This window comes from Mauremys reevesii, linkage group 4 (assembly GCF_016161935.1).
Source record: "Mauremys reevesii isolate NIE-2019 linkage group 4, ASM1616193v1, whole genome shotgun sequence".
Classification (NCBI taxonomy): domain Eukaryota; kingdom Metazoa; phylum Chordata; order Testudines; family Geoemydidae; genus Mauremys; species Mauremys reevesii.
In genome coordinates, this window is record NC_052626.1 from 100,962,665 (window position 1) to 100,987,187 (window position 24,523).

At 47.6% G+C, this 24,523-nt stretch overlaps 1 protein-coding gene across 2 annotated transcripts in view; it reads left to right on the plus strand.

Annotated features, from left to right (window-relative positions):
* The first annotated feature begins 302 nt into the window (after positions 1–302).
* Positions 303–24,523, plus strand: part of PDE3B (phosphodiesterase 3B) — a 271,481-nt gene continuing 247,260 nt past the window's right edge. For both annotated transcript variants that reach the window (XM_039535240.1, XM_039535241.1), the window contains exon 1: positions 303–1,900. In XM_039535240.1, the coding sequence (XP_039391174.1) occupies positions 878–1,900 (1,023 nt within the window). In that variant the 5' untranslated portion in view covers positions 303–877. The remainder of the gene's footprint in view (positions 1,901–24,523) is intronic.

Genomic DNA, 24,523 nt, shown 5'->3' on the forward strand with positions numbered 1-24,523 from the left:
CCAAATACAGCTGTTAGTCTTTAAGTTGCCACCGGACTCCTTGTCGTTTTTAAGAATGGCTGCCTAAATATGCCGGTCTAGATGTTTATATGGGTGCGCAGAACTTCTCACAGCCCCGTTTGCAGGTGAAAATGCTGCTTCTGTGCTTTGTGAGAGGGGATCCCGGATCATGGGACCAGCCCGTGCAGGCAGGGGGCCCAGTCCGAGTAAGAGCTGTGAGCGGCGCACACACCTCGGGCCGCCAGCCTGTGTCAGAGTCAGGAGTAACTGAGCGGGGGAGGGGGGTAACGGAGAGGGGGAAGCGGAGTGAGGCGCGAGGAGTCCGCGGAACTACTCTAGCCAGGGGGGCCATGCCAGACGCTGCCCGGCGGGCGCTGTAACCCACCCCGGGGATTCGCGCTCTCGAGCACACCCCGGCCCTGGAGCAGCCCGAACTAGGGCTGGCGGCGCGCGCGCTCCCGTTTCCTCGGCCCGGCAGGCCAACCACCGCTACTGTGCGGCGGCCGTTAGAGTCCAACCGCTCTTTAGGCGCGTGCCGCCGCCGCTTCCGCGCACGCCGTGTGCAGCTGCAGGAGGGAGCAGGGAGGGCTCCGTCCCGTTCTCCCCCTCCCCCTTCGGGGTCCTGCCAGCCGCCGCCGTTGCAGCCGGTGGGCGCAGGGAGGCGACAGCGAGTCCGCACTGCCGAGCCGCCTCGCGCAGAGACTTTTTACCTTCTCTCGCTTTCCCCTTCGTTACCCACCATGCTCCGGACTCCGCCGCTCGGTCGCGGAGAGGAGCCCGCGGCTGACCCGAGAGCCTGTCCCCGGCGGAGATGAGGGAGGCAGCGCCGGGCAGGAGGAGACGGAGCTGACTAGACCCACGCGCTCCCCACACCACCATGAGGGAAGAGAGAGAAGCCGCCGCCGCCGCCTCCCAGCATGGACCTAGCAAACTCCCCCAGCAGCCGCCGCAGGACGGCGGCGGGGTGGCTGCCCCCCTGGCCCGCCCCGGGAGCGGCCCGGAGAGCCTGCGGAACGGCTATGTGAAGAGCTGCGTGACCCCCCTGAGGCAGGACCCCCCCAGGGGCTTCCTCTCCCTGCTGCTGCTCCCCGCCGCCTCCCCCCGGGCTCTGCTCAGCCTGGGCGCCCTGGCCGCCTTTGTCCTTTCGCTCCTGCTCTCCTACGGCCGGAGCAGCCCCTGGGGCCAGCAGGGCGAGAGCGGCTGGCGGGGCCCTTCGGCGCTGCGCACCCTGCTGGGACTGTCCCACTGCCTCAGCCCCCTCTTCAGCATCGCCTGTGCCTTCTTCTTCCTCACCTGCTACCTGGCCCGGGGCAAGCGCGAGGAGCCCGGCGGCGGCGGCGGCGGCGGCGGCGGCACCAGCCTCTGGTGGCCGCTGGCTCTGCCCCTCTGCTGTTACTCGGGGGACTTCGTGGCGCTGCAGTGGTTGTTACCCGCCGAAGGGCACCGAGACTCGCCGCAGGGCCCCGCCGAGCTGCAGTTGGTGGCAGGTCGGCTGCTGACCGTGCTGGGCTCGGTGGCGGTGCTGACCCTGCTGCAGAGCACCCTGAAGCTCCGCCGAAGCCTCCTGGTCTTGGTCTTCTCCAGCCTGGTCTGGCTGGTCTCGCTCACCAGCCTCAGCTCGCTGCCCCCAAGCCTCAGACCGCTGCTGGCCGGCTCAGTCGGCATGGCCGGCTGCCTCCTGGCATTGCTGGGTTGGCAGCGCCGCATCTTCTCCGCTCAGAGCCAGGGAGCGCAGCACCAGCATCACCACCCGCGGCTTCCCAGCGTGGAGGAGAAAGTGCCTGTGATCAGACCCAGGAGGAGGTCTAGCTGTGTGTCCTTAGGGGAAACGCCAACCAGCTACTACGGCAGCGGCAAAATGTCCAGGAGACCCTCGTTGCCTTGTATTTCCAGAGAACAGGTAGGTCCCCCGAAAATAGGGGAGGGAGAGGGCAGCGCTGCCGGGGACTGGAGGCAGAGGAAACCAAACTTCAAAACTTTCCGAGGAGCCAGTGCAAGTGTCACAGTCTAACGTGTGTATGTGTGCGCGCGCCCGCGCATATACTGGTATGTGTTTGCAGGGGGACGTGTCAAGATGCCCCGAAAATAATAAATGGAAAGATAAGACGTTAGGCGCGTATTAGTTCATCTCTGCGCTTGTGCGAGATCATTTTTCTGCGCATCCCTTAAGATTAAATTTGTCAATAGACGCTGTGATGTGTTCCCTGCAGGATACAGGGACGTTGGACGTTGTGCATCGGTTGGCAGACCGTAGCTCTATAAAAAGTAACTTTTTTTTAAGGATAGCCCTCTTAGGTATCACATACTGCTTTATTATTATTTCGATTGTGATGTTTCCACCCCCTCGGCTTCCCAGAGACTCCACTGGAGAATGAAACTTTCTAGTTGCATAGCACTTAGTTTCTTCCCACCTTTTTGACCAGGTGACTGCAAGTATCGGGGGAAAACCAGGCTTTTGAGGACATTACTTTAAACTGGCTGGCACAGATGTGTACATCACGAATGTCTGTTTTTCTACCAAGTTAATGTAGTTTCTTTCCAAATAAGGCAATATCGAGTTTAGATTGATTTGGTTTAGGAACCGTCTTACAGTTAGAGAACTGTTGAGTCAAGTCTGGAAGGAAGCATGAAACATTCAGGTTTTATAAGGCAAGTGTTGCTTGTTTCTACTTTGGGCAAAACCCTTTGCAGTGCAAAGCGTGTAGTGCAAACTCCTTGTGGGGGTTGAGTCTGTTTGTATCTTGGAAATTGCACGTGAACTCTAGGAACACTGAGTTGTGCTGCTGATGGAATTGGCCCGGGGCTACTTGAAGTGGAAAATCATCCAGTCACAGAACGGAGAATACAAATGTGTGTGTTTAAATAAACATATAAACGAAGCCTGGCTTGTAAGCCAAGAGGCCATTGTTACAGAAAGTCCCGTCTATTGCTGCAGCTGAAATTCAGAGGTTCTAAATAAACGAAGCTTGTCTAGTTTTGCTCTCGTGTGTATTTCCTAATGCATCTGGTGCAATTGTTTCCCAGAGCTCCCTCCCCTACTGTAATTTATTCGGTGAGTTTGAAGCCAAGCAGGAAAAGATGAGCCAAGCTGAGAGAAATCCTTGACTTGGGTATTTACATTGCAGAGGAATACAGCATTAGTCGGTTTAGAAATACGTTCAAATTCTGAGGTTCTTTATCAGTATTACACAGTCATTTAAAAGTTAAAGTAAAGGGTTTCAGAAATAGTTTTATGTAGCCAGTTTTAAGCTTGTACGTTGGTAAGATTCATCATGTGAACAAGCATTTAAACACTGTATCATGCCTTTCAAATGTCTAGGGTATATGGTATCCTAATTAGAAGTTTACTTGCCCTTCCCTCTTTTATTCTAGTTACATAGTAAATATAGTACTTTACTTCAGGTGAGTAGCTTCTGTGTCAGGAATATCTGCAGTATAGGAAAAATACAAATTGTACTAGTTTTTTTTTAAACCTTTTTATGGATGGTAAAGGATATTAGTTTTAATTTAATCAAGTACTGCCTTGGGTATTTAGCTGACTTTCTAAAAGTTTCTGTAAACTTCAAGCCAAACTATATGTATTTAGTGTTTGGAAAAATATGATAAATGCCAACCTTAGCAAAATACACTGAATGTTCAACAAATGCTGAAATCATGGGTGTTAAAAATATAATTGCTTGTAGAATCTAGGTTTTGATGTTTTCCATGTCCATAAAAGTGAATAAAATCAGTATGTTGTACACTTCTAGTTTCGTACATTTTTAAACAGAAGACTATGCTTTACAGTAAATATCTCTTAAGGAAAATTTAAATAGTATTAACAGAATTTTTCACAAATTTGGAGTCCTTTGATTTAGGAATACATTTCCTTCTGTACAGTATTTTATCAGTGCTGGTGTAAAGACAAAGCAGTTAAATCCGCTTATTTTGTATCTGACTCAGAGAAGATGGTCATTGCAGAGCTAATAAAATGTCAGATGTATCCACTTAAAAAAAATCAATACCTTGAGACTTTATCTGAAAATTTAATAAACACTGTATGCTTATTTGAATGTTTTTGCTATTCTACTACAGTGCAATTATTGAAACAGAGGGAACACATGGAATCAAAATGTAATACCTTAATTCTCTCCCAAATATGTTATCTTAAAGAATTGTGGTTACATGTTAAAACATTTAATAAAGATCTGTAATATGCATTTTTTTGCAATATTAACATTTTCAAGTAGTTAATTTACACAGGGATTAATGAGTACTGTTTAAAAAGTTCAGAGGAATACAAAGAATGCAGTATAAACCCATAATGGTATGAATGTGTTTTAGTAATCTGAGAGGGCTAAGTTACTATGGTGATATTTTGTAAGAATATTAATATAGTATACTGAAATTGTAGAGTGTGAGGAAAATAAAGCTGCAGAATTGACTGAGTCTGGAAAAATTTATGAATAGTTATGTCTGACAACCTGTGCTCTGGTTAGTTAGTAAAATCCTGTGAGAAAATAATTGTATTGGGTTCATATTCTGTTTTTTCAGTAGTAGGCGAAAGCTAATACTAGGAAAGAGGTCTGTGTACATATGGAGGGGGGGGAAGGGGAGGAGAAACAGCTTCTTGTGTATGTATTCTGTCTACTCCAACAGAGATCAAATTGAGCAGTCTTTGACTTCAGTGGGAGCAGGAACAGGCCCCATGAACCTGATTCTGTAAATGCTTCCTAACTTGAGTAAACCATGTAGTAAATGTCTGCAGGATCAGGCTCTTTGTATGGGAACTAAACTGTGAAATATGCTTAAAAATTACATATGCTTTTGCCGTTTGACAATGAATATCCATGCTGTCTTAAGATATCATATTCTACAGCATTTTGCCTCCTGCATCTGCTACAAACATCGCTAACAACATAGTTCTGGAAAACTGACAACTCATGTACTTGTTTTCCTCATTTAAAATAGGTTATACTGTAATGGTTTATTTTTAGAAACCTCAAATAAAACTTAAAACAGGTTATTAATGTGAATAAAAATAAATACAAAACAGCAAAAGGGTTATGTAATATGATTTAATTTTAAGTCTAAATTTCAAATAAGCACAATTTTTTCAGACACTTCAAGCACTGAACATATTAGTGTTTTTCTACTCTTCATTGAGATAAAATAAACGTTTTAAAAATCCTGCACTTATAGTAAACAAACTCATGTAACTATTTCTGTGTTCATCTTGAACCCAATAATGAACCCAATTCATTATTTATTATTGTTTGGTGTTATAAAATAAATATTTACAGAACAAGTAATCAAAACAATTCCTACCCTAAAGATGTTAATCTGGTAGTCCAGTTCTATTCCCACTGAAGTCAAAGGGAGTTTTATCTTGTCATTACTGGGAGCAGGATTAGGTTTTAAGGGCCCGATCCTGCAAACAATCGCAGGACCACTCCCATGGACTTCAAAGGGACTGGTTGCCTGAGTATAGTATAATATATTCCAGCTCCAGTTGGGATCTGTTGAAACATGAGAAATTCAGAGTTGGGACCCTCTATAGTCCTGGACAGAACTACAGATCTTATAAATATCAAATATGTTTGTTTGGCTTATTGTTCTGAAAAGTACTTGTCTTTAACCTATGTATTAGGAAGAAATACATTTACCATCCAAGATATATGTATGGAATGTGATTGGGCTCATTGAGTTAACGAGATCTACTGTGTAAAAGATATTGTGTCTTGCAGGAAAGGAATTTTTTTTTCTTTTTTTCTTTTTTTTTTTTATGTCTGGGTCAGGCGTGACTGAATTAGTGAATGCTCTAAAAAAATGGAGCTAATTTTTCCTGGCTATTTGACTTGTTCAGATGTGCAGGAAGCTTAGCACGTTTCACAGAAGCAATTACAGTTGAACCCTGTTATGTCGCCGGCCTAGGGGTTTGCCAAAAAGCGTCGAAATAACCGATGATCGAGATAAACAAAGCGGGGACCGGGGAAGCGGGGCCGGGCGGGCGGGTACGCGGGGAACCGCGGGGCTGGGGACGTGGGGCTGGGGAGCCGGGGAGCGGGCGGCCGGGGACGCGGGGCGGGCGGCAGGCGCGCCGGGGACCGGGTAGGCGGGGCCGGCCGGGCGGGCGGCAGGCGGCGAGGACCGGGTATGCGGGCCGGGCGGACGGGCGGGCGGTGAAGCGGGGACGCGGGGAGCCGGGCGGCTGGGGACGCGGGGAGCGGGCGGCTGGGGACACGGTGGGTCGGGGACGCGGGGAGCCGGGGCCGGGGGGCCGGCGGCTGGGGACGCAGGGCTGGGCGGCCGGTGAGCGGGCGGCTGGGGACGCGGGGAGCTGGGCGGCTGGGGCTGGGGGGTCGGGGACGCGGGGAGCCGGGCGGCCGGGGACGCGGGGCGGGAGCCGGGCGGCCGGGGACGCGGGGCCAGGGCAGGAGTCGCGCGGCTGGGGACGCGGGGCCAGGGCAGGAGTCGCGTGGCCGGGGAGGGATGCGGCAGGAGCCGGGCAGGGCCGCCGCCGGAGTTAGTAGTTTACCGGTAAGTGGCAAATTCGGCGCTCTTCTGTGCTCGAGATATTAGGGTTCGGCGAGATTAAAGAATCGACATAACCGATGAGAAACCGATAAGACAAAGAGGGAGTTTGGCGGTTCCACTTCTAAAACGTTGACTTAATACGATTGGCAAGTTAACCGAGGTCGAGATAAATGGGTTCGACTGTACTTTCATTTCACCCTATTCTGTTAGATGAAGGATAGTCATGTGGTTAAAACACTGCCCTGGAAATCTGGGTTCAATTCCATAGATTTTTTGTTTGTTTGACCTTGAACAAGTCATATAGGTCCCAATAAAAATTTAAATAGATGAGTAATTCCATTAATTTCACGTTACCTATGTACTTGAACACCTTGTTGCACTGGGGCCTTAGTCTCTAGAGCTCTGTTTCCTGTTGGTAAAATAGACATAAAAAAGTTGTTTAGATTGTAAGCCCTTTGGGGTAGGGGATATCTGTTACTATATATTTTTACAGTGCATTTTAAAAAAAAGTAGAACACTGAAGTCAATTAGAGCCCATAACAGTACAGTAATACATATAATAATAATAATAATAATAGTTAAATTACATTTATTATTTATTATTTGGTGCAAATTTTAGAGGCTGGCTTTTTAAAATGATCCCTCTCTTAAAATGGTTGCAGTGACTGAGAGAACAAGTGTAATTATACAAAAATATTTGTGATACTGTCATTAACAGAAGCTCTGTATTAAATTATTATTGGTTTTTTTTTGTACATAAAAACAGTATTTACTATCTTCATTATACATTTTAAAATATGAGATTAGCAGTTGGGTACAAATGTGCACACACTGTCTACTCCAACCAGCAAGGGAAGTGTTCACATATTTCCCTTTGCTTAGGGACAAATTGCATTATTTCTCATTTTAACCACTTAATCTTAATATAACAAATTTGACTTCATACCAGAACAGTTAAAGATAATAATATTTAAACAGACGTACAATAAAGCGAAGTAATAAGATGAAGCCTATCTACTCTTTGCTGGCGTTGTTGCTTGGTCAAATAATGTAATGTGTATTCATAATATAGCATTTATTTTCAGTCCTCTTCCTTACATTTATATACTTCCTCAACTTTGAGGCCCAGAGATGTCTGACCTCTACCACCTACCCCCACATTAGTACCCATTTCTTTAAACTCTGCTTGCCTGTCATACTCTCAAAATGACTTCTCCTCTTCCCATGCTGCCTCATAAACCCTCATGGTGCCATGTGAGCTCGCTGTCTTTTTAAAATCATCCTCAGATCACACTACTTGTTGTTTAATATTCCAATTTTAACCTCAGCCCCACCCTCACACATATGAACATTAATATATTAAAGAGAAAAGAACATTTGAGAGACTTGTATATAACAATGAATATTTCATGCTAATCACTACTATAATCCTCCATTATATAGTACCTCCACCCACTTATTATCCTTTGCTTTCAATGTCTGGTTTAAACTGTAAGCTTCTTGAGGTGGGCTCCTGTCTTATTCTTATAGGTGTGCTTATATTAATATTATTAATTTGTATTATTGCTTAGAAACCCTAGTCATGGACCAGGACCCCATTGTGCTAGGTGCACTGTACAAACACAGAACAAAAAGATGGTCCCTATCCCCAAAGGGCTCGCAATATACATATAAGACAAGAGCCAACAGATGGATATAGAAAGACCAACGAGAGTACAAGAAACCCCACAAGACTGTATTGGTTAGTATGATAGGCACTCAGCACACCAGCAGCCTAACCATCGTCAATTTTTTTTGTAGACTTTATGGCAGAGGAGAATTTTAAGGAGTGATTTGAAGGTGGGTAATGAGGTAGTTTGTTGTTGTTTACAGGGAGCACTTCCCAAATGTGTGAGGCAGCATGGGAGAAAGCACAAAAGTGCTTGTTTGACAATTTAATGAATGGGCTGTGGAAGCTGTAATTGTAGTTCACTCAGAAGTAAGCACTGATGGCTTGATAATGAATGAGAGATGATAGGTAGGATGGGGATTGACTGTGAAGGGCCTTGAAAGTGAATACAAGTAGCTTATGTTTGATGCAAAAGTGAAGGAGGAGCCAGTGGAGGTATTGAAAAAATGGGCTGACCCGGTCAAAGCAATGGGTTTGGGTGACCTTTGCAACAGTGCTCCAAATAGATATGAGTAGGGCAAGATTGCATTTCTAAAGGCCAAAAGAAGAATGTTGCAGTAACTATGATGAGTATTTGGATAAGAGTTTTAGCTGTGTGGATGGATAAGAAAGGGCATATCTTAGAGATATTAAGCAGAAAGAATTGGCAAGATTTAGATATAGCCTAGATAGGAAGACCTAGAGAAGGGTCTCAGTCAAAGATAATGCCTATATTATGGACCTGACTGACAGCCAGGATGGCAGTGTTGTCCACAGTGATTGAAAAGGGAATTAGGGGGAAGATTAAGAACTCTGTTTAGCCATGTTGATCTTGAGCCAATGGCTAGACATCCATGAGATATCAGAGAAACAGAGTGAGATTTTAGTTTAGATAGAAGGAGACAGGTCTGGAATAGAGAGGGTAGATCTGTTCATCAGCATAGAGATTATCCAGAGATAAGGAGTAGAGAAGGGGACCAAGGACAGAGCTCTGTGGAACCCACCCAGAAAGTTGGAAGGGGAATGAGGAAGATCCTTGGAAGGACATGTTGCTGCATGAGCAATTAGAAGAAGGAACAGAACCGGGAGAGGACAGAATAATGGAAGCCAAGGGAGAAGGAGATTTCAAGAAGAAGAGCATGGTCAAAGGTGGCCAGCATGTCAAGGCGGATGAGGATGGAAGACTGGTTCCGAGCTTTGGCCAGGAAAATAGAGGCCATTAGAAACTTGGGTGAGAGGGGTTTCAGTGGCATACAAGAGGCAGAAGCTGGATTGGAGAGTCTTTAGGATGGAATTGGAGGAGAGGAACCCCAGACAGCGATTATAAACAGCACAACCAATAAGTTTAGAGATGAAAGGAAGAAGGGAGATGAGTCTGTAATTGGAGAGGCAAGTAGGGTCAAGGATGGTGCTTTTTAACATTGGAGAGACTAAAGTTTGCTCGTATTGTGAAGAGAAAAAGCCAAAGGAGAGTGAGAGGTTAAGAAAAAGAGTAAAGCAGATCATAAGATAGGATGGGGTCAATGGAGTTAGAGAGGGGTTAGAGGAGGAGATCAGACAAACATCTGTGTCTTTGTCACGGGAGAAGGTGAGAGTTTTAGGAGGAAAAAGGAAGGAAGGAAAGCTGAGGGGCGGGATAGTTTGTCATATTTTATCACTTTTTTGGGGGGGGAAGAAATCAAGATCCTGTGTGGAGAGAGAAGAGGAGGTGGGAAGAATTTAAAGAGTGAATCAAAGGTGATGACAAAGTGGCTGTGATTGTATTGGATTCAGTTTAGTTGGAGAAGTGGTGGTATTTAGCTAAGAATATGGCAGAACTGAAAGAAGAGAGAATGGAGGAAGTTTATCCTGGTCATGGAATTTCTGCCAGAGATGGTCCACCGCATGAGTAGAAGTAGTGGATGTTGGCGGGGCTAGGGGTTAGGGCTGAGGGAGAGCGGCAAAAGAATCAACGGTGCAGGAGAGTGAAACACAGAGAATCAACCACCATATCAATGGAAGAAAGGAAGGAGATGTCTGAGAGTAGATGAGAAGTCAACATTAGGGGATTGGGAAGGTTGCTGAAAGGTTAGATGAGAGGGTCTGGGTTATGTGTGGTTGTGGGGTGATGCTGAAAGAAAGCAGGTGAGGGTCAGAGGGGGGAACTCAGCAAAAGAGAGATCTGATAGAATGCAATGCTTGGTGAAGACCAAGTCAAATGAACAGCCCTTCTGGTGAGTGGGACAGTTGAATCAGGCTACAGGTTGAACAAAGAGGTTAGGGCAAGGAAAAGTTCAACTAAGGGGTTGGATGGGTCATCAACATGGAGGCTGAAGTCATCAAAGATGTGTGGTGATTGTGAGGACAGGAAGTGAGAGAGAGCACTAGAGATTGAAATCAGAGACAGCAAGAGACAGGGAAGATGGACGGGGGGAAGCAGGGGAATGGACAGGAGGCTAGGAATGGTGGCATGAAAGGAATAAAAATGGTGGTCAGGATGAGAGATGGAGAGGGAAGGAGAGCCAGGATGGGGGTGAGGGAGACGCTGGGACAGGAGCCGTTCAGTATCTCGCCTGCCAGGCAGGTCACTTGAACAGCTGTAAACTTAGACAAATGATTCTATATACATGAAAATAAAATAAATAGTAGATATAATACTTACAAGTGAATCCATTAAACAGTCCTTCGAGAGAGAACACATGAATTGGTCTCGTCTTTATAATCTGCACCTACTTTTCTCATTTCTGAGCAGAGGTTGCATCCAAAAATAGGAAAGCTTAATTTTCATGAATTCCCCATCTACAAAAGGGGATAAAATTTTTTACTCTAGTTCCTTTATGTTAATACCACTTCAGAAAAAGGAAGAACTGCTCCTGGAATTTAGGGGAAAAAAGCCTGTGTGAACTTTGTCTTCAATACAGATTGCTATTCAAATGGTCAGTACTAAAATCGCAGTCTGTATAGTGACCATCAATGCTGATGATCTAATATTTGGTAAAGGGGACACAGAAAATCTGAATTCCATAAAAGAGGTAAATATCTTAAACTTATTGCACATTTTTCATATTTTTCTTTAAAAGAGGCACTGGCAAACCATTTAGGCATGAACTTCAATGTAAAAACAGTCATATTTGTTGTAAGTTTAATTCCCTTGTGTTTGCTTATAGGCTACAATAGTATAACCGTTTACACAGGCCTTTCATTATAAGAAAAAACACAAACTGAAGTCCAAACTCAAGCAAAACAGTTTACATTTTCATTGATAAATTCAGCCTTACAAAATTGTCATCAAAATCTACTACTCCAAGTGCAAAATGTACTCAGCCCCGTCATCATTCCTTATCCCACATTGGAGTGCAAGTTGAGTTTTGCCAGTCTGGATAGAGCAGGGGTCAGCAACCTTTCTGAAGTGGTGTGCCGAGTTTTCATTTATTCACTCTAATTTAAGGTTTCACGTGCTAGTAATACATTTTAACATTTTTAGAAGGTCTCGTTCTATAAGTCTATAATATAGAACTAAACTATTATTGTATGTAAAGTAAATAAGGTTTTTAAAATGTTTAAGAAGCTTCATTTAAAATTAAATTAAAATTCAGAGCCCCCCTGGACTGGTGGCCAGTGCTCAGGCAGTGTGAGTGCCACTGAAAATCAGCTCGTGTGCCACCTTCGGCAAATGTGCCATAGCGTGCCTACCCCTGGGATAGAGCATGTTTTCTGTCACTATTTTAAGGAGGTACCTATAGTTTTATGCAATGTTGTTGTCCTGGTTTTTAAAGAGAGAGTGTATTTCTAATTCAGCTGTTACAATTCTGTATAGATTAATAATTTCTATTTAAATTTTGTTCATTTAATTTTGGAATGTGTAAAGGGTTGTTTTTGCTCATTTAAAGCCATGTTACCTTAGAGCAAAACATACTCAGAGTATCAGTAACTGCACAAGATACACCTGATGAAATTCATACACTTCATTTTGCATTCTGTTAAATATATATTGCTAGTGAACAAAGTTACATTTTTGATGCTATTATACTATAACAATATGATGAAATTTGTTAGGTGGTTTTGATCCACCTGTATTTCAAAATATCAGTGTCTTGGGTTTAATTTTTGTGTTTGGAGTGTTTGTGTCAATGTTTCTCTTGCACTCTTTTTAAAATGGTGTTGATGGAAAGATTTTTAGGGTGAGTTTTATTTCAGGGTGTCTTTCAGTTGCCATGAATAAAATATTGTAATGGTAGCTGAAAACCACAAATGTAATCTCCCATCTCTGCTGAAATGAAGCTATGAAGTTTGAATTTGTCTCTCTTTCCCTTGAATTTGCATTCCATCACTATTGCACTATGTTTTTTCTTTTATTCCCTTCCTCATTTACTGGTCATCTTAGTTTGTCTACAAGGAAATGTTGCATTGGGTTAACTTGGTTTGTTCACATTAAAGAGCCTGGAATCCACGCACATTTTTTACACTGAATTATTTGGTGTCTTAATTCACAGTAATTAATCCTCTTTGGAACAGAAGAAACTCTATTTCTCAGTGGTGGTTATTTTTAAGGTTAGTGTGGACACATTCCTAAGTACTCTATTGGCAGTCCTCCCAGTGCTATCCTACTCTGCATTGCTTCACACCTGGATTGTGCTGTTTGTGTACTTGTGTTCCCTCCAGTGCTCTGGGATCATTTTGATTGGATGTCACCTATCTGTTTTAGGGCATACCTGGCTGCATGCCAGCATCTTTCTTGATACCAGGTAGTAGTGAGTTCACATACCCAGAGTCATATACCCATTATATGAGCTGTGCTTCTGTGTGGACCCCTTCCAAGCTTCTTGCCTTGATTGCTCTCTTTGGAGAGCTGCATGTCCAGCCCCATCTGGAGAAGAGTCACCTGAACGCAGACAGCTACAAGACTTTGTCAGAGCAAATGATGGTGATGAGATGGTTTTCAAGCTGGTCTCTGCTGAATGAAAACAAAGGAGCTACAGCAGAAAAACCTGAAGTCAAGGGACAAGAACAAGACTTCCCATAATGTTGCCTCTACCTGCCCGTACTATAAGCACCTGGGCCGCCATTTTTTTTTTAAAGCTATGATACCACTGCATCCAAGAATGGTATAGTAGATCGTTTCCCACAATGCAGCCATGGCACCATGGCAACTGCCCTGGATCTACATATAATATTAGGTCTGATCAGGAGAAAATTTTCCCGACAGCCAGGAACTGCTGTATTAGCAATCTGCCTGAAATTGAAGTGGAGGGGAGCTTTAGACTACCTGTAAGTGTAAGTGCTATTGTACAAAATAACTTTATAAGGGAATTTAAGCAATTTTTTGAGGGGTACTGGTTGCATGCTTCCATGTTGGGCTGAACTACTGGTTTCTTTCTAACTGCATGGTTGTTAACATCCTCCTCCCAAGAGCATGCTCATATTGGCATCTGCACCGGAAACTTAAAGCTTTTGAGATTTTATTGCCTTGTCATATCAAATGCCATGACCATTGGCTCCATGTACCCTCCCCTCCCCCCAGGGTTGCCAGGCATCTGGTTTTTGACTGGAATGCCCGGTCGAGAAGAGACCCTGGTGGCTCCGGTGGGTACCGCTGACCGGATCATTAAAAGTCCGGTCAGCAGCGCAGCAGGGCCTGGGGCTAAGGCAGGCTCTCTGCCTACCCCAGCTCCGAGCAGCTCCCAGAAGTAGCCGCATGGCCGGCCAGGGAGGCGCTGCACACTGCTGTTGCCCTGAGTGTTGGCTCTGCAGTTCCCATTGGCTGGGAACCATGACCGCTGGGAGCTGTGGAGTCGGTGCCTGTGGGTGTGAGGGCAGTGTACAGAGCCTCCCTGGCTGCTGATTTGCCTATGGGCTGCAGGGACTTCACAGCTCCCAGGAAGTGGCTGCCGTATGTGCCGCCGGGATCCTGCACCCTATCCTGCATCCTGCCCCAGCCTGGAGTCCTGTCCCGCACCCAAACTCCCTCATGGAGCCTGCACCTCCCCCACCCCAATCCTCTGCCCCAGCCCGGAGCCCCCTCTTCCACCCCAAACCTCTCATCCCTGGCCCCACCCCAGAGCCCACAACCCCAGCTGGAACCCACACATCCCCCAACCCCCTGGCCCAGCCCAAAGTCCACACCTGAATCCTTACATTTACACCCTCCCACACTCTGAACCATTCAGCCCCAGCCTGCAGCCTAACCCCAGAACCCACCCACCCAGCCAGAGCCCAGGGCCTGCTTCACTCTGAACTCCTTGGCCCCAAACCAGAGCCCCCTCCTGCATCCCAAACCCCAGAACCCTGGGTCCACCCAAGAGCCTGCACCCCCAGCTGGAATCCTCACTCCCCCCCACCCCCAGCACCACAATCCCCTTCCCGAGCCTGGAGCCCTCTCCTGCACCCTGAATCCCTCATTTCTGGCCTCACCCGGAGCCTGCAACCCCAGCCCAGACCCCATACCTCCTGCTCCCCAGCCACGGCCCAGAGCCCTCTCCTGCACCCCAAACTCTGCACCCCCCAGCCAAAGCCCTCACCCCTTTCCTGCACCCCAACCCTCTGCTCCAGCCTGGTGAAAGTGGGTGAGGGTGGGGGAGTGCAAGTGACGAGGGGGGGTGTGGAGCAAGCAGGGCAGGGCCTCGGAGAAGGGGTGGGGCAGAGATGGGGCCTCATGGCAGGGATGATCAGTTTTATGGCATTAGAAAGTTGGCAACCCTATCCCCTCATACCCTCTTGCTGTGGTGCTTGCTGCTCACTCCTTGACTCTCTCCCCTCATCCTGGTTCAATGTGGCCCCTTCTTACTGCCTCCACTCAAGATGGTGGCACTATGGGGCTAAAATGTCAAACCCATTACCTCGTGGGCATGTTTACTGTAGTGACAGAAACAGGAACAAAAAAAGCAGTAGAAAAATATATTTTGGGTAATAGTTGTAGCAGTGTGCTAAGATTTTATGTACAACTACATTTTATATGGTAAATAGCCAAAAATCAGGCTACAGAGGCATGCCAAAATACAGAGAGATTGCAAGGTATTTGTAATTCCCTCAGCATTGTTAACCCTTTACACTCAAATCAATTACTACAAAAGTTTGTTTATTTGGCAGTGCACTTTGTACTGATCTACAGGTGTAATACAAGAGAACTTAAAAGCAAAGATAATTCTCTGTTGGGCATGCACGCTGCAAGGTAATGCAGCCTTCTCGGGGCTACCATATAAACTAGAGGTTTCAGAGTAGCAGCCGTGTTAGTCTGTATCCGCAGAAAGAACAGGAGTACTTGAGGCACCTTAAAGACTAACAAATTTATTGTAGCATGAGCTTTCGTGAGCTGCAGCTCACTTCTTCGGATGCATAGAATGGAACACACAGACAGGAGATATTTATACATACAGAGAACATGAAAAGGTGGAAGTATGCATAACAACAGGAAAAGTCTAATCGAGATGAGCTCTTAGCAGCAGGAGGAAATAAAAAACTTTTTGAATTGATAATTAAGATGGCCAATAGAGGCCATCTTAATTATCACTTCAAAAAGTTTTTTTCCCTCCTGCTGCTAAGAGCTCATCTCAATTGATTAGACTTTTCCTGTTGTTATGCATACTTCCACCTTTTCATGTTCTCTGTATGTATAAATATCTCCTGTCTGTGTGTTCCATTCTATGCATCCGAAGAAGTGAGCTGCAGCTCACGAAAGCTCATGCTACAATAAATTTGTTAGTCTTTAAGGTGCCACAAGTACTCCTGTTTTATATAAACTAGAGTTTTTCGTCTTCTCTAGCTGGGGGAGGAGGGGAAATGAGCCATCCTGGTAAATATTAGTGCTGCATATCTTCCTGGTTTGTCCATTGCCATTTTGAACAAGATTCTTCTATGTCTCGGGCAACAACGTCCAACGTAAGGACAGTCTGCAGCGGTACATGTGCAGTTACTAACCTTCCCCCTGCTGGCTACCTTCTACCAATCTCACAGCCACACACCCACCTGTCCACCCACCATTGGTACAGAGGTCCTATACAAGTAGGAAGTAATTTGGAAAATGTCTTGTCATCTTGAAGTGAACTCTAGAGGGGGAAGGGAAGATGAGAGTGGCATTACAAAACTGGAAAAAGCAAATTGTTGGCATGGAGACTAGCACTGGGACAATAAGTACTTTTGTTTTTTCTGATTTTCCTTACCCTGTGCAATGCAATGAGCTGGGTTTATAGGGGCTGAATCTCCCACTGAGAGGCTGACAGACCTCTGAAGGAAACAGAAAAAAGATGACAGTGGCAGTAGGAACATAGGACTAGAAGGGACCTTCTGGGTCTTTGAGATGTTCAGGGAAGTAGTAATTGTGTACGTGGCCCCAGAGAGAGAGAGGGCCATGAAGGCAGAAAGGTGGAGGGATAGATTGCTCTGGGAAAGCATCAGAAGTCTCGGAAGGATGCACAATCCTGGAAAGAGACAGGGTATGCACAACGCATAGGAAAACGGCTGTGCTGGAGCACATTTTCTTACAAATGTCAAGTGCAGCACATGCGTAGCCTGGGCCTGCAAGCTATTGAGAAACACTCCATATTGGAACCTTCTATTTAATCAACCAAATTGGTGTGGAAAGAACTAGCAATCAACCAATGTGGAGGTGTAGAAGAACAGTTTTGAGTGCCCGACCTACAGGCATTTGTGAATACTCCATTGTATGCGCATGTCACACTTCAGTGATCTTAAGTTTGCACTGTGCTATTAATGAACTTTTTTCATTCAAGTAGCATTATTTATTATGTATGTTATTTAACTCAATACACTTTTTTTTTGTACAACTGTGATGAAAAACTTCATTGAGGAATTGCTTCCCCCATCAGTTACGTAACATGCCCCCCCGTGTCAATGATCTATCAGTCATTTCCTTGGATATTTTCTTGGTTGTTGATCACAACTATATCCTGTCCTCAAAAGGAGGAGCACAATACATCCCTGACCCTGTTCCTCTGACCATTTTTAGCATTTGTCAGAAGCAACCTCTCCAGCTGTCTATGGTATTCAGAAAGTCTCTCCATTTCCTGCTCCCACCCACCTGTGAGGCTCTCTCCTGTGCTGTCATAGATATGGAAAATATACCAAGCAATTATAACACAAGGCACACAATGATAAGCATCTGGCCTTGTCATAAGGCACCCCCATCTTCCCTTCATTCTTCCAAATGTGTATGCCACTGTCATTCTGCAACTACTCAAAATATAGTGAAATAGTTCCTTTCTCCTATCCTAGTGTCCTGTAAAAGGCTTCATAAACCAGGGAAGCAGAGGGTAAAATGACAGGAGGAATCATAACTCTATTAATGTCCATAATGAGGAGCAACAATTTCCTTGCTCATTCTAGAAAACATGCCAGAGTTTCTAAAGATTCTGGCTTCCTGGACTTTTCCAGATCACACCGTAAAAATGTATGTTGAACCTTCTATGGTGATCAACCCGGCCTTGCAGCACCATGGGGAAATACCCCTTCCTGTTGAGTCTCTCACGTGGGGTGTGTGTGGTAAAAATAGGCATGTGTATCCCATCAGTAGCCTCTGTACAGTTCAGGAACCCTACCAATGGAAAGTTATCAATAACCTGTTGTGTACTACCAAGCTTTATGAGCTGGCACAGCAGCACTGCCTAAATAGTTGATCTATCAATGCCAGACAAGTTACTGCAGACCAGTAGCTTTTGCGCTTCCAGATAGTAAGGGCCACATGCTTCTCCATGCTGAGTCATAGGTTGGTGGTCTGCTATTGCAGCTTTAGAGTGAGTTCTGCACAGGCCTCTAGGAAAGTAACCTTCTGCAGCCACTGCTGGCCATCCTAGTTCTGCATCACTACTTTGTCCCACCAGTTGCTGCAAGTTGACTGTGACTGGAAGTGGTGCTCCATCAACTGAAGCAGCTCCAGATAAATGCCCTGTGGAGGTAACTGCTTGATTTAATTCTTTCGTAATGCCTCCATCTGTAGCTTTACTGGGGTGGTATCCAAAGCTGTCTGGATCTGCCAGTCCAAACTCATCTGGCTGCACGACTGCCAATACATGTGTATTATCCTGCTCATAATAATGACTGTTATGATTGTGGCAGTCAGCAGTGTGTCCTCCGTGCTGCCTGACAGCAGTTTGAAAAATATAGATGAGTTAATGGATGCCAGAGAGGAGTTATAGGAGTTTTAGTTGGAGCCCAAGTTCCAGAATTCCTGTAGGTTTCAGTAGGCATCTCACAGTGTGCTGTTAGGAGAAATCCCAAAATGCATAGAGGTGAACAGTGGATATTTGAACCATGGGATATCTTCCCAACATACTGGGCAGTTAATTCAGAGATTTGCAGAGCTGGTTAACAAGGGAAAAATGTTAAAACTGGCGTAACATAACTGTGGGGACACACTTCAGCTTAATATAATTAATTCTGGGCATTTGGAGCGAACAAACTAACCCAATTTAACCATGCCCTTAGACTCCCTTTTATCCTTTTCTCCCAAAAAACATGCATTGTACTGATCCTCCCTCTGTTTGGCTGAGCAGACGGAATGTAACTTCTTAAAATTGTGCTGTTCTTAGAGTGCTTGCTTATATTGATTCCAATTTGGTGTGCGTGTGCCGTGTGCATGATTGTTGGAGAATTTTTACCCTAGCAATACCCAGTGGGTCGGCTGTGGAACCCCCTGGAGTGGTGCCTTAATAGCACTGGAAATATACCCCAGCTGGCCCAGCGCCGCCTCAGTTCCTTCTTACCGCCCGTGACAGTCATTGGAACTGTGGAGCGCGGCATAGCTGTCCTCCGCTCTCCCTAGCTTTTGCTTCCTGGTTTTAGATCATTGTTATAGTTAGTAGTTAAGTTTGTAATTAGATTTAGCGGGTTGGAAGGGGTCCTCCCACTCCTCCCTGCCTGCCGCCCGAGCTCATGCCCAAGGCTCCGGGTTTTAAACCATGTTCAGCCTGCTCAAAGCCTATTCCAATGGGAGACCCTCATGACTCTTGTTTGCAGTGTCTCAGGGAGTCTCACCAGGCCGACAAATGTAGGATCTGTAAGGAGTTCAGGCCTCGAACCAAAAAGGAGTGCAACTTTAGGCTCAAGCATCTCCTTATGGAGGCAGCCCTTAGCCCAGATCTCCCATTGAAACTCCAAGTTCCAGCACTGAGCGCATCGGTGCGCAGTGCCCCGGTGGCAGCTTCAGGTAGTGCACCGCGGGTGGACTCAGATAGAGGCCCGTGGCACCGGACCTCTCCAGCACCGCATCCAGTGCAAGTGACTCGGCACCATTCCCTGTCTCCAGGCCAGAAGAAACAGCGCAAGCCGGAGGTGACTGTCTCTCAGCAACGGGCGCTGGAACCTCCTTTGCCAACCTCAGAGTCGTGTCCGGCACCAGAGCGACTGAGGGTACAAGCGCCGATATCAGCACCGTTGACTCTGGCACCAAGGGACGAGCCATTGAGTCTGGTGCACACTGGCTCCCCAACCCGGACAGTGGTCGACGCCGGAGACATTTGCAATAGCGAGGGACCTCATCGCCTTCACAGACCCGGCACCACCGCAGACTATGGCACCGCCTCCGATTCGTGCGGTACAGTCTAGAGGCAAGCCAACCCTAATACGTCCATCATCTCCTAGCGTGGAAACATGGCTCCGCTCCTGATCCCTGAGCAGGCCCCGATCCCGACGCTGCTCGCAGTCCCGACGCCATTCCCTCTCGCGGCACCGGTCGTACTCGCGGCACCGATCTGCCTCACGGCACGGCTCCGGCACCATTTGGACTCCCAGTGTCGCTCCTGTCACCAATCAGAGCACTGATTTCCTTCCCGGAGCTGATCCCGGTACTGCTCCTGCAGGCGGTAGTTGTCACAATCCAGATTTGGATCCTGGTACCGGCTCGGTCATCGACACCGATCTCGATCCTGGTACCACTCCCCAGCGCCTCGCCGGCACCACTCTCCAGTGACCCAGTACTGGTCCGCACCATGCCCTGGAGAGTCGACACATACACGTTCCGCACCACCTTGCCCCTCGCGCTCTGCCTCATGGTCATCGCAGTCTGAGGGTGCCTCACGCTCAGCCTACCCCGCTCCAAGCCAGGGTGCGGGTAATGTGGGTCAATGGCAATATGAAGGCCAAGACCCTAATGAGGAGCCTGCACAGTGGTCCTTCTGGACCCAGTGGGCTTACCACCAAGCCCAAGGGGTTCCATCAAGGGCCTCCCGCTCAGCCCATTCAGAATCCTGGGTACCAGAAGCCACCATAAGTTGTCCTTCTCTTGGGGGTATGGAAGCGTCTACACCCACCCCAGCGCAGGCCCTAGACCCCAGTGTAGTGGATCCTGGGCAACAGGACCCCTCGCAACACAATCTGCCACAGGATCCCCTGGCCCCTGTGGCATCATCCTCATCCTCTCCAGACGAGGCAGTGGCGGGGACAACAACCTCGGGTCCTCTCCAGATAGACCTTCGTGCCCACCGAGACCTTTTACGTAGGGTGGCACGTAATATGGACCTCCAACCGGAGGAGGTAGTGGAGTTGGAGGACGCAGTGGTGGACATCCTTTCAGTGGAGGCCCCGTCCCGAGTAGCATTGCCTATCATCCGCACCATCCAGACCAACGCCAAGACAATCTGGCAGACCCCTGCCTCTATCCCACCAACGGCCAGAGGAGAGGAAATACTTTGTCCCCTCCAAGGAGTACGAGTACCTTTATACTCACCCTCAGCTGTGTTCACTAGTGGTGTTCTCAGTGAATGAAAGGGAGCAGCATGGTCAACAAGCTCCAGAGCCCAAATAAAAAGACGCCAGGCATCTAGATTTGTTTGGGCACAAGATTTATTCAGCAGGGGTATCTTCACTCAGGGTCGCAAACCAACAAGCGCTCCTGAGCCGTTATGACTATAACTTGCGGAGCTCCATGGTGAAATTTAAGGAGTTAATTCTGCGGGAGTCGAGGGACGAGTTTGGGCACTTAGTGGAAGAGGGCAAAAAAGTGGCTAGGACCTCCTTACAGGCCTCCTTAGATGCGGCAGACTCTGCGGCTAGGACCCTGGCATCGGGCATAGCCATGTGATGCATCTCCTGGCTGCAGGTATCTGGCCTACTGCCAGAGCTACAACAGACCCTGCAGGACCTGCCATTTGATGGGCAGGGCCTGTTCTCAGACAAAATGGACTCTAGACTACAGAGCTTGAAAGATTCCAGGGCTATCATGCGCTCCCTGGGAATGCACACCCCAGTTACCCAGTGGAAGCCCTTTAAGCTGCAGCTTCAATGGTTCTACACCCCCCCTCCAACCCTCGGTCCAAGGCAGGACTTTTATAGAAGACACGGATGAGGTGGTAGAAAGAAATCCATCAGCCACCAACCCAGTCAGAACCAAGGCTCTCCCAAACCATCGATGGAGCCCAGGCAAAACTTTTGAAGGTGCACCCGAGGACGGCTTACCAGTCACCATCCAGGATCCTTCCCCTCCATTTCGAGATCGTCTCTCCCATTTCTACCATGCATGGTCCCGTATAACTTCAGACTGATGGGTTCTTCACACCGTGGAAAAGGGATATTCTCTCCAGTTTTTTTTTCTCCCCTCCCTTCCATCCTCCCTCCCCATCCCTCTTCAGGAACCCCTCTCATGAGCAACTCTTTCTACAGGAGGTCCAAACGCTCCTGTCCATGGGAGTGATCGAGGAGGTTCCAAGGGAGCTAAGGGGCAGGGGTTTTTACTTCTGCTACTTCCTAATTCCCAAGGCCCAGAGTGGGCTTCAGCCCATCCTAGATCTGCGCGGACTCAACAAATTCATGGTAAAGTTGAAGTTCCGCATGGTTTCACTGGGAACCATTATTCCTTCCCTGGATCTTGGAGACTGGTACACCGCCCTCAACATGAAGGACGCATACTTCCACATAGCGATTTATCCAGCGCACAAACGCTTCCTTCGCTTTGTGGTCAATCACGAACACTACCAATTTGCTGTCCTTCCCTTCGGCCTGTCCACGGCTCTCAGGGTGTTCACCAAGTGTATGGCCGTTGTGGCAGCCTACCTTCATTGACAACGGATCCAAGTGTTTCCGTATCTCGAAGACTGGCTCATTCGGGGCCACATCAAGGACCAAGTACAATCCCATGTTCAACTCACCCTAAGCACATTCCGCCAGCTGGGCCTCCTGCTCAACAATGAAAAGTCGACTCTGGAACCAACCCAGAGAATAGAGTTTATTGGAGCAGTCTTAAACTCCAGACTTACCCGAGCCCTCCTACCGGACGCACACTTTCAGTCAATGGTGAACATCATCCATAGCCTTCAAAACTTCCAGACTTCCACGGTAAAGACGTGCCTCAGCCTGGGGCACATGGCTTCGTGCACTTAGGTAAACAGGCATGCCAGACTTCGGCTTTGCCTGCTTCAGGCCTGGTTATTAACAGTATATCGACCAGATCGAGATAGCCTGAGCATAGTGGTAACTGTCCCAGAATCAGTTTTGACCTCCCTCCATTGGTGGTTAGACCCCACGTCGGTGTGCGAAGGGGTACCATTTCACACCCTGCAACCCTCCTTGTACCTAGTCACAGACGCATCATCTCTGGGATGGGGCGCCCACCTCAGGGAGCTCCAAACGCAGGGCCGTTGAGCCACCTCCGAACTAACTCTGCACATCAATGTACGAGAGCTGACGGCAGTACGCCTAGCGTATCAGGCATTTCGCGGGCACCTACATAGCCGTTGTGTGGCAGTCCTCACAGACAACACCATGGCCATGTTCTACATTAACAAGCAAGGGGAAGCCTGGTCGTCCTCCCATGCCAGGAGGCCATTCGCCGGTGGGAGTTCTGCATAGTCCATTCGATACATCTGGTGGCATTGTTTCTCCTGGGTGTCCAGAACACGCTGGCAGACTGCCTCAGCAGGTCCTTCCAGCCTCACGAGTGGTTGATTCACCCAGATGTCATCCACTCCATCTTCCTGAGGTGGGGGTTTCCCCAGGTTGACCTATTCGCCTCGTGCGGCAATTGGAAGTGTCAACTGTTTTGTTCTCTCCAGGGATGTTCACTGGGTTCCCTACTGGACGCTTTTCCACTTCCGTGGAAAGACTAGCTGTTCTATGCCTTCCCTCCATTCCTGCTAGTCCACAGAGTCCCGCTCAAGTTACGCAGGGACAAGGCATGTATGATTCTGGTCGCCCCAGCATGGCCCAGGCAGCACTGGTATACCACGCTCCTTGAGTAATCGGTAGAGCCTTGGATCACACTCCCACTGTGGCCAAACCTGATCTTGCAAGACCACGGGCGCCTCTATCGTCCCGACCTGCAATCGCTCCACCTTACAGTGTGGATGGATGCTGCATGGCTAACTCGATCAGAGTTACTCTGCTCACAATCGGTGCAGCAGGTTCTGTTAGGCAGCAGGAAACCCTCCACTTGGGCCACGTACCTGGCTAAATGGAGGTGATTCTCCTTGGTGCGAGCAGTGTGCCATGCCCCCTTAGTCTAGGATGAGAGGTATCGATGCCTGCAATCTCCTACCCCTAAAGCAGCAGGGCCTGGTGATATCATCTGTCAGGGTGCACCTGGCAGCCATCTCGGCTTTCCATCCAGGAGAACATGCTTCCTCTGTCTTCTCCTACCTAATGGTCGTTAGATTTCTGAAGGGTTTAGATTGCCTCTACCCACAAGTGCGACAACCAGTTCCGGCGTGGGACCTTAACCTGGTCCTTTCCAAGCTCACAGGGCACCCATTCGAGCGGATGGCCACCTGCTCAATTCTCTACCTATCTTGGAAGACAGCCTTCCTTGTAGCCATCACTTCAGCGAGATGCATATCTGAGATCAGAGCCCTCACGTCGGAGCCGCCGTATACAGTTTTCCACAAAGACAAGGTGCTGCTTCGCCCCCACCCTGCCTTTCTCCCTAAGGTGGTATTAGATTTTCATGTGAACCAGGACATTTTCCTCCTGGTCTCTTATCCGAAGCTGCATGCTATGCAGCAGGATCAACGTATGCACTCCCTTGACGTTCGTAGGGCTCTCGCCTTCTATATCGAGCATACAAAGCCGTTCAGGAAAACGACCCAACTTTTCGTTGCAGTGGCCAACCAGATGAAAGGCCTACTGGTCTCCTTGCAACACTCCTCGTCATGGATCACGGCCTGTATCCATGCTTGCTACAACTTGGCCGGTGTCTCGACCTCACTGCCCACTCCACGAGGGCTCAAGCCTCACTGACCACTTTCCTGGCCCAGGTTCCAATACAGGAGTTCTGTAGAGCTGCCACTTGGTCATCGGTACATACCTTTGCTGCTCACTATGCGTTAGTTCAGCAGTCTAGAGGCGATGCCGCATTTGGTTCAGCGGTTGTGCACTCAGCGATGTCTCATTCCAACCCCACCGTCTAGGTAAGGCTTGAGAGTCACCTAATTGGAATCGATA